General features: G+C 39.0%; 1 protein-coding gene across 1 annotated transcript; it reads left to right on the plus strand.

The window, feature by feature from the left end:
• The first annotated feature begins 9,399 nt into the window (after positions 1-9,399).
• On the plus strand, positions 9,400-10,328 carry LOC149231293 (calcium-binding protein CP1-like). The gene has a single exon (XM_089376260.1). It carries the CDS (start codon positions 9,625-9,627, stop codon positions 10,207-10,209), a length of 585 nt encoding a protein of 194 aa, XP_089232386.1. The 5' UTR covers positions 9,400-9,624; the 3' UTR covers positions 10,210-10,328.
• The last annotated feature ends 999 nt before the right edge of the window (positions 10,329-11,327 follow it).

Raw genomic sequence — 11,327 nt, forward strand, 5'->3', positions numbered from 1 at the left:
AGAATAAGGATGACACCATCCAGGTTCTTTTCATCAGCACCGACTCTGATGAGCGTCAGGGCAATGCGCCCATTCCTTTATCGCAGGAAGGAACATCATCAGGGTCATATCCGGCCGTATATTCGGTCCCACCACCAAGCAACCTGGTTGTATCCTTTGATTGGAATCAACTAGGCAGACCCCGATTACCAGCCAGTGTACCATTCAGAATCATTGTCCAGATCTATAGAATGATCATGGCTGGTACTATCATTGATGAAGGGGCGTCTGTGAGTATCCTTTCCTCTGTTGCTTGGAAAGCACTGGGTTCCCCGGCGCTTTTACCTGAGTTAAGAAATCTCTCAGGTTTTGATAAAGGAACCAGTCAACCATTAGGAATCCTCCCCAATGTGCCTGTTACATTGAAAGGGAAGACCGTCAATTTGAACGTGATGGTCGTCCAAGGACCCTTGGATTATAACCTACTCCTTGGACGTGACTATATTTATTGCATGGGAGCGATAGTCTCCTCACTCTTTAGAGTAATGTGTTTTCCACACGAAGGAAGGATGGTCAAGCTCGTAGACCAACTTTCATTTCCGGGATCTCGCATCGCAAATAGTCAAATACCATTCCTAAATGGTCTGTTCACACAAGATTCGCCTCCGCCCCCAGTCCTCCTTCCCGATGAATGTGAGTGATTCGGAAAGAAAGACTGGAACCCAGGGGGCATGCACCCTGGTCTGCTCCGGGCAGAAGAAACCCTGGGTATAAGGTAGAATTTCCGCAGAAGAATATGACTAGTCCGTACCCCGTCCGTGGATGGAAGAGGGGTTGTTCTGGAATAGTATTCTTTTGTTAAAGTTATGTGTTTGGCTAAAGAGTCATTCACCTTTGTCTAAAGAGGTGGGCACTGCCCAAGTAGGAATTCCCTTATTGCGACAAGCAGTAACCATCTTTGGGGAAAAGCAAGCCTCACCCATTAAAAAAAATGTTTTGAAGGATAAGTAGGGGCAGCCTCCAAAGAAAGAGATTCTATTGTTGTGATATAGGGTAACCATATTTGAGTAACCCAATGATAGACATCGCCGAAGAAAGAGATTGATTTGCGGCAGCAAATAGAACCCTCTTCGGATAATAAGTAAGAGATGGCGGTATCTCGAAATTATACTTTATACCTGGGGGCATGCAAACTTTTGGAATGTGAGCGAGGGACGACTATTTATTTTTTAAATTTTTAGGTCCTCCCTTTAAACCTGTAGGTCTAACCCTTTAAACTCGTAGGTTTAGCCGATTCCGACCTTGCATGAAGAAAGTCTGTGGGGCAAAGGTAAAACTTGCCAAAATTGGAGCATAGCTTCGTGAGATAAAGCTCCTTAAAAAATAGCTATCTCACAGGAGGCGTTCTTATTCTATGACTGGTATATCAAGCAGTTTTAGCACATAGTTCATGCTCGTTAAAAAATAAACGCAATATCCGAGCAGTTTTAGCGCATAGTTCATGCTCGTTAAAAAATAAACATAAGTTTATGAGCAGGCTTTCGTTTAGAGTTCAAGCTCATTCAGAAAAAATGAACCGGTAAATACCTTTTTGAGATCGTAAATTCATCAGCCATAAAAGCCTTGGTCGTGTTTGTGCACCGTCACCTCCACCGTCATTTGGCCGATCATTCACTTCCATTTGTGTGTTTACCCATTTTGAGGAACATCTGCGAAGAGTGATTTCACCTAGCCATCCTTGTGACACTGCCGTGATTGGAGAATTCCAACCTGTACCTGGAATCTGCTGCTATCCCTGTTCATCACTCGTTCCTCAAAAGACGAGTCCTCTTTGAGGTCTTTTCAGACTCGTAAAATATGAAAAGTTTGCCGAGTTTTGGCCTTCCAGCTCGTTAAAGGGACCGGAAGAGCTATCCCTCATTTAGACTTTAATCTTTTTGGACCTGAGGGATTATTACACAAAAAGATCGAGCGCTTGTCTTGTTCGGCTCGTTAAAAGTACCGAACACCCATCCCTTCTGTATTGTTTTATACTTTTTCGGACCTAAGGGATTAGATGACGAAAAAAGGAATTATGGAGTTAACTTTCTGTATCTTTTCAGACTCTCTAAAAATGAAAAGGACCGAGTTTTCCTTGTCGTTAGACTCGTTAAAATGATTAAATAGCGACAAACTTGTCTTTAGACGAGAACGAGTTTCCCTATCGCTAAGCTCGTTAAATCATAGCGATGGGCTTGCCCGAAGGGCAGGTTATAGAACAAGCATATGTTATCCTCCTCAAGCTTGACAAAAATAAAGAGGTACTGGTCAGAAATGACTGGGGAAAAATTGGGAGAACATCGAAGCTTAATGGTAGCAAGTCGCTCTTGAACATGACACTTTTCTTCCGTACCACATCGGGTTGGGTTGTTTCATTCACCGGTCTCATCACCATGGTCTTCGCCAAACCATCCACATTTTGGGGTAATGCTACCGATCCATCGCATCAGTGTCGTTATATGTTCAAGAGAGGTCATTCTGAAAGTGTCAACCGTGTCCCATCCACTGCCATACATTATCCTTCATCCATTCATGATCGCCACCCTGAATCATATATCACAGTTTGTTTTCACCTCCACTAAAATCATTAGCTCCGTTCTGTGTCATTGATGTGGGATTCATTAAGGCCCTCCTTTGACGGATCGCTTCTTGTCGACTTCAGCTCATTATCCAAGAAGTTGATCTAGGAACAACCCCATCAGTACTTTGAAGCTTGCATGCCTCAATGGCAAGTTTCTCACTTCCGGCGACAGGTATACATCAATGACCTTCGACCAGAAGATTTTGCGTGGCGTTCGACGCCAAGTCCTTTATTCACGCCACGTGAATTGTACTGCAGTACCTTGAGGGTCATTATCATTATCGGTGATTCCTCTCGCGCTTGTTAACGGTTTTCATCATTGACCGGTAATCAAGTGATGTCTTTCCATGTTCGACTTCAGCGAAGTTCTCGCATGGATCGACTTGTACTTAGAGTGAAGATCGAACGAGTTTGAAGACCCCGGATCTAGTTTCATCCATCCGGGCTGCGATACATATTCAGGAAATATAAAAGCATTTGTCATGTACATCATTGCAGCAGATGATCATCCTACTCAAAGGATGATAATTTCAGCAGAGAGTTATCAGTCTACCATCAGACGATCGTCTGTTCTATGTACCAAAATGTATTTATACAGCTGAGCATGGGAATGCCCGCCTCAGCTAGATCATGAAAACAGAATGAAAAATAATGTATTGTATTGTATTGTATTACAGGGCACCTCTCAGCACTTGAATGAACTTCGGACCCTCTAGATAAAGCATTTCACCCGATAAACGGCCTCATACTTTAGGGGGCAACTGTTATAGACATTTTTGTGCCTCGCAGAATGGAGCATGAAATGTCGATAATTACAGGGATCCAAAGTCCCTAAACATGTTGTTCTTACCCCTAGAGGAACAAGGTCAGCGAACCACAGCACTTCCTATCAGTTCTCCACCTGAAAACACTCAAAAACAGGCTATTTTTGGATCATGTCAGCTGCTCCACTGAGCATCTGCGCTGAATGTCAACTGCTCCTCCTTGTACCTGCGCTGAAAGTCAAAACCAATGAAGGCTACCTGCGCTGGGCGAGATTGGCCAAGTGGCACAGTCATTCTGCAAGGTGTCAACTGCCCAGGAAGCTTCCAAACTGACACTTGGTTCAAGGAATTCGCCCTGTGATGAGTAAGAGGTACTTGATCTCCATGTGTAAGCAAGGATCTCCAAGTGGACTTAAGAACTGAAGATTAACTGAAGAAGGAAAGGACACAAGGCAGCTTTATGTCAGTCTCAAGCTGACTCATCCTTTCTTCTTCTATCCTATATATAGAGCTCTTCTATGAGGTCTAAGGAGGCTGGAATTTTGTGCAAAGCAAGGAAGTGCTGTTGGTTTACAGTTAGAGTTATTGGGTGATTGCTTTTATAGAGGTGAAGAGGAGATTTCTTGCTGCTGGGGAGGTGCTGCTGGATTGGAGCCATTGATGGTTGTAACCTTCTCAGAACCTTTTACTTCTATCAATAAAGCTTTGAATGTTCTCCTATATACTTGTATTGCATTGATGTATTGTATTTACTTGTATATATGATTCACTCTAATCCATGCATCAGTTATGAGTACATGTTTCTTGTAGTTTCCCTCTCTTGTTTGTGCAGGATCTTTGTGTAGCTGGGCCGGCAAGAGAACAAGGAGCTGGAAGCAAGGGATGAAGAGAGAAGACAAGATCGACAAAAGCGAAGGATATCGGTTGGTCAATCTTTTCTTCCTTCTCTATACTTTCATAAAGGAAAATATCAAAACTTTACTTTCAGTTGTTGCTAAGGAACTATCACCCTTAGAGTAGGGATAGGGTCATTCCGAGTCGGATACTTTTCCCCACAACACCTGCAAGGAATTTAAAATGTGAATTGTTGATCCAGAATCAATCCACTAGGTGTTAATATTGACATTAACCATATTAGATTCATAACAAACAAACGAGATTGGATTACCTTTGTCTGCAAGCCATTTCTGAAATTTGGCGCATTCCTTCTTCATGTGTCCCTTCTTTTTATAGAAGAAACACTTGGAATCCTTCTTCATATCGACTTGAGGAGGTACTTTACCTTTCCCTTTTCGATTGGCTTGAGATTTGCCCTTTCCACGCGTTGCCAGCATTGCACTTTCTCCCAGTTCCATCACCAATCTCTCTTTCTCTTGAACACACATGGTCATGAGTTCATTAATTGATCATTTATCCTTATGTGTGTTGTATGAGATTTTGAAGGGTCCGTATTGGTGCGAAAGGGTGTTCAGAATGTAGTGCACCAGGAAGGACTCCGATATTTCAACCTCGAGTTTCTTCAATTGAGCCACAGTGTTCCTCATTTGCATGATGTGCTCACGCACACCTTTCACACTGGTGAGCCTTAGGGATGAGAACTTCATGATTAGGGTGCTTGCTAGTGCCTTGTCTGAAGTGACGAATTGATCATCAATGGCTTTCAGGAAGTCTCGGACCTTTTCATGCTAATCAACGGAACCACGAATACCAGCTGAAATTTTAGTCTTAATGAACATCATGCTTAGGCAATTAGATTGCCCCCATCGATCATAAAGCGTGATGTCCGCTGCAGTGCTGCTATTAGTGAGTGTTGGTGGTTCATCTTTCCTAATAGCATAGTCTATGTCCATCCACCCCAAATGAAGGAAAACTCTCTCCTTCCAGACCTTATAGTTATCTCCCTTAAGTTCAGGGATATCACAATGAATTTCAGAGAAATTTGCAGGTTGTACAACTGCATAAAATTAAGGATCACATGCTTATGTTAAAATTGAGGCCTAAAAAATAAAATAAAATTTCATGCTTTACCAATGTAAACCATGCTTAAAAATTGAATCTAATGACATAAAAATTGTATGTGAACTAAATTTTCAATTCACACAAATTCAATTATTCTTTATGATAGAATTTATCAAAATATTCACTTAACTCATAATTCTAAACGGTATATTATGATTATAATTCGACATAAATTTTATCTTAGATTTGAACTTTATGATAAAACTATTAATTCATAATTATTGTGGGTAAGTTATGAATAATTTAATATTTTATCCTAATTAATTATATAAATATAATAAAAATTCCTGTGGGATAAAATTTATTATATTTAGTATAATTAATTACAATTAATGTCTAAATATTCTTTATGTGATCCTAATCAATCATAATATATAATATTATTTAATTAGAGATGTTGTGGCTATTCTCTAATAAATTAAAAATTATATGGATCACTAGACATTATTTCTTTTATGCATAAAAATTAGCTTGAAATAAACTATAATATTCATGCATAACATTCAACGATGGGTCTCGTATACTCATACAAAATAGCATGTTTTAATTTAGAACAGAAATAATCAATTCATGCAAATTAAATATGAGCATAATTAATAAATTTGCACAACAACCCAGCAACGAACATACTCAATCCCTAATGTTCAGATTTAAAATTTCATAACTGACACAAACACGTTGTTAATAGTTAATACGTCATAAGCAGTATCAATAAACCTGATTAGCTCAAAGGCAAAGCTTTGCGGTTATGTATGGCAATGTACCAATATAGAATATTCTATTCAAGCGGTGTTTCCAATTGTAAACTAATTGTAACCTTTTTGTTTATGACGAGGAGTTCCATATGCGTATTAGAATTAGACAGCCACATTAGCACAACAGCTTAGGTGCTCCACAACAGCCACAGATAAGTATTGAGGCCTAACACCAGCTTCTAGAGAGTATGTTAATTTTCTCCAGACATTTGAATAACGACACTGACAACTGTAGGATAAAATATATTCCAGTGGCCTCACAAAAATTACCAAAATTTCCAAATAAATGCCTTAATTCAGAAAATCCTCTAAATATGGCATTGAGCCAAACAGAGCATGTCTATAAACACCAAGGCAGAGATAAAAATGGCTCTGATACCAAATGATAGCTTAAATAACGATTCTATAATGCAGAATAAACACTTAAAAGAATCGAAAACTTGAATGCCCAAGAAATCATACCTCCAGCCATTGATGTTGTTCACACTCCAAAACCAAACTTTCTGCTATGCTTGAGGCAATCCCTTCTTTTGTTTTTTGATGTATTTACAACAATGTTGCCCCGATCAGAATTTTATCGGTAGTCGTAAAAATACAAATGGCGTGAAACTTCAGAACGAGCACTGATCAGAATTTTACCGGTAGTCGTAAAATACAAATGGCGTGAAACTTTAGAACGAGCAATTGCCTGCAGTAAGTACGTGACCACGCATCTGAAGCTTATATACAAAATATATTACTCGGCGTAGACCAAGAAAGCTGGTAATTGTCTTGCGAGATGAAAATGCCCACACATCTGTGGTGAAAAGGGGCGAATTCCCAAACGTTATACCCATACGAACAGATTCCTTAATCACAGGCAAATGCGGTGAGCGAGGAACCAGGTAAAATCGTTTCAAGGGTGTATTCAAATGATAAGAATGCCAATTGATAGGGAATTCGCTGGTTAGAAAAATCACTACACAAAACTCTCATCCGTGTGGCACTTCCAAGCTCTGCTCACTCTAGCTTGATAGTGTAAAACTGAAGGGGATTGAGTTAGTGAGCTTGGGGACCAAACAGAAGTATTTATAGCCAAGCTTCCGTCAAGCTTTTGTTGGCTATGTGTCAAGTGTTCCACAGATCATGGTAGAGAAATGTAGAGGGAGTAATGGACCACTCCAGGAGCTCCCAACAAGAAATTAATTAACTGAAGATAGTTTCTGTAATTTAAGGAAATGACTGCAGTTGATTTCCAGAATTTTTGGAATGGGCGGCAAATGGTTTCCTAATCATCGGAGCTATTAAGGGAGCCGACTCAGCGGCAGTTATGGGAGCTAACATATTTTTGAATGTGGATTAGTCCCGTGGAACTGTGGATAAGAATGAATTGCAGCCAAACATGAAAATATCCATCCTGGGAACTTGCAGTCTGGTGAGAATTTTGAGTTTAATAGCTTTTGTGTTGGGTTTGTAGCTTAAGAAAAGCACACAAAGGTATGAGAGGAAAAATCAAGAAAAATGGTTTAATGACTCATAGAGATTTAAACTGCACTTGCAGTGAGTCAGTGGTTGATATAGTAGTTATTAGCAGCATCCAGGTTCCTTGGACAATTTTCAGGTTTACAGCGTTAAAATATCGTGTTTACAGCTTTAAAAAATAATTACTGAGTTCGGCCGGATTCGCAAATGTAATTCAAGAAAAGTGGTTTAATGACTCATAGAGATTTAAACTGCACTTGCAGTGAGTCAGTGGTTGATATAATAGTTATTAGTAGCATCCAGGTTCCTTGGATAATTTTTAGGTTTACAGCATTAAAATATCTTGTTTACAGCTTTAAAAAATAATTATTGAGTTCGGCCGGATTGGCAAATGTAATTCGCAAATTCGTCCATTCTATAGGGTTCGATGTAATAATGCAGTTGTTAAAAAATAGTAAATTCAAGTATGGTAAGTTTGCAATTCATATGAAAGTACGACAAAGAATGGTAAATTTTATTTGTAAAATCATGTAAGATAAATACATAGGCCAATACATAGGAGGCGGATTTGGCCTTAGCTCATAGAGTGATCTTTGGGAGAGATTTGAAGTCCCAGAAGCTACTGTTGTTCCACGGCAGAAGAGAAGAAAGTGGTAACAGACAGCAGCTCGCCATGCTGGTACGCGCGCAGTGCCTCGTGGAGATGTCAATGGTCTACATACAGATGGAATTTCATCGAATTTTGACAGTGAATGTCAAGCCAAACTTGGCGCTGCCCTGGAAAATGGCTTGTCAAACGACAGGACAATGGACGAGGACGGGAGCAGCTGCAGCGACAGTGGCAGTCAAGGTCGGAATTCTGATGTCGATGGAATTTGCAAAATCGACATGATGTTGCTCGGTGTCAAGCAGGAGCTTTGCAGCATAGCAGAGTGCATGGTGATTGCTAGGTATGGAAAGGAGTACGTTCAGACTGCAAGAAAACATTAGCTTAGCAGTAAATATAAATTCAAAATTCAAATTTCGAGCAGGCTAGCAAATTCAAACTTAAAATTCAAAAGGAGCGTGTACACTGTATTGGTGAATAAAGGTATCCTCGAATATAAATTCAAAATTAAAATTTCTAGCGAGCTCACAAATTCAAACTTAAAATTCAAAAGGAGCATGTACACTGTATCAATGAATAAAAGTACCCTCGAATAAATGGATGCCATTAATAGAGCTGCAGTGGAGCCGTCGAATTGTACCAAGCAAACGGCCAGTTACATTAATCATCACCGTATGTTGCTTCCCAGAAAGCTCATGGTCATCGTCAGATTTTTTGAGAGTAGCATGCCTTAACATGCATGCATGTATGATGAGCATACTCACTCACTAGGGAATCATTACCTTAATGACTTGTTTTTAGGGAATCATTACCTTAGTGACTTGTTTTTAGTCTTTGCCTTTTAACCATCCTTTCAACCATCCAATATGATTTATGGTCCCAATAAATTTATTTATAATTTTCAAAACAATTTGTTTTTAAATCGGAATAAGAAAAACACATTTCATTTAGTAATTAAGTACGTACCTGTCCACGGAAATTTATATATTTGACAAATGACAGCGGTCCATTTAAGCGTTTTACTTTATTTACTATGTCATCATTCTTAGAATTTAGAATCTTGGAGCGATTATACCTTGTTCATCACAGGTGTTCGGTTCTGGGAAACTGTGAAGAAACTACGTGGAAGCAGTGGAAACGTAGAATGAGAATCCAGTCCATATTGACGGTTAGGTAGTGGAAAAGGTGTTTCCACACGTTTCTGTGTTGCCTCCTTCATCCCCAAGTTTCTCTCGCCAAATATTTTCACCAGATGAACCATTCATCCACAAGTTTTCCCCTATTCTCGGCCAGCCATCAAATAGCACCAATGCGTCAGCGCTGGCGATATTTATATAGAGCAAAGTTCTTGTTTTCGGCCACTCGATAATCTCGCCCGGATCTGAATACTCATTGTTCTTCGATTCGGTTTCGCCAGTCATGCGTTCTCACAGCAAAAAGAGGAGGGGAGCGGTATCAGAAATAAAATCATGGAGAGAGGAACCATGGAAGGTGAAAGAGGCGTTCAACGTACTGGACAAAGATGGCGACGGCAAAATCAGTTTGTTGGATCTCCAACGTTTCTTCAGCGGCAGCAGTTTCAGCGTGGGGAAGGGACTGAGCAGAGAGGAAATGGAAGCCATGATAACTGTTGCCGACGCCGACAACAGCGGCTCTGTGGACTTTGAGGAGTTTCGCCGGATTCTGCGGCTGAATATGCCGGAAATTCAAGAAATTAAAGAAACCAGATCGAGTTCCGATGATGCTCAGATGCTGGCGTTGAAGGAGGCATTTAATGTGATGGACAGGGACGGAGATGGAATTGTAAGCGCAGAGGATCTGAAGACCTTCTTCTCCTCCTGCACCGCTAGCGCCACCAACAGCAGCGGCGGAAGCTGCACTGTGATGATGAGCGAGAAAGATTTGGCGGACATGATAGAGGCGGCAGGCGGTTCCGCCAAATATGGCGTCCGCTACGAAGGTTTTGCTCGGCTGATGATGACGATGATGAATGGCTTCGCTTAATTTGTCTTTTGGCTGTTTCTGGTTTTGGCTGTTTCTGGATTCGGAGATTAGGATGCTTTTGGTCTGTAACAGGTTGGAGTGTTATTTAAATATTATTCCGTAAGGAAACTTTATTTTAATGATCTTCGTTATAAAACTTTGGCATTGTGCACCCCGTGTTATTCGAATATTCTTTACAAATATAAAGTGTTTTCGAATATGGCCTGAGTCTATGTTTATGTTGATTATTTAAATATTTGGCAATGGGTAATCGTGAGTTTACGTTGATTCTCTAAATATTTGGCAATTAGATAAATATGGGCGTGATTAAATAATAATTAATCAAAATATAATACGGACGAGATTAAATAATAATTAATCAAAATATTATACAGATTTCTAAATATAATAAACATTAATATTGAAATAACATTTTAATATATAAACATTAATATTGAAATAACATTTTAATATATATATTTAGACCAGTAAAATATAGATTTTTGCTAAAATATTTATATATTTGATTTATAATTTTTAGACATATTATTAAAATTATGATAACAATTTTTTTTTTTTTTTAATTTTCCAAACAAATTTAATATTTGAAATCGATTTACAATTAATTTCACCCTATCAACAATTCCACTCCTGTAGTTCCACCCCTGTCAACAATTTCTGCTGCTGCTTCCCTTCACTATATTCTTGAACGGTCCAAGATCCATCTTTCCACTAGCCCATACTCACCATATTCTCGATCCGGTCCCTATCTTTTAACTACCATTCACTTTCGTTATGCTGGTGCCACCGCTATAGTAGTGCTGCTTTTACTCTGTATAAAAGCACCTACATTTGCAATATTTCATGTCCTTAAAACGGGGTAATTTTGGCTACATTGTTGTGTATATTTTGGAATCAGCTTTGTAGAGGGTGTTATATAATTTTTATAAATTAATTATTTTTATTTTAAATTAGAATTAATTTAATTATTTATAATTACTAAATGGAAGATAGAAATTTAAGTTTTAGCTAATATTTTTAATAGAAAATTGAAATTTACTTGATAGGTAGTAATTAAATTAAATTTTATATTTATAATTGGTTTGTATTTTATATTTAATTTATATAGTATTGCGTGT

This window comes from Pinus tabuliformis, chromosome J, assembly GCF_031772625.1.
Source record: "Pinus tabuliformis cultivar Carrire ecotype Pingquan chromosome J, CPIR1, whole genome shotgun sequence".
Lineage (NCBI taxonomy): Eukaryota > Viridiplantae > Streptophyta > Pinopsida > Pinales > Pinaceae > Pinus > Pinus tabuliformis.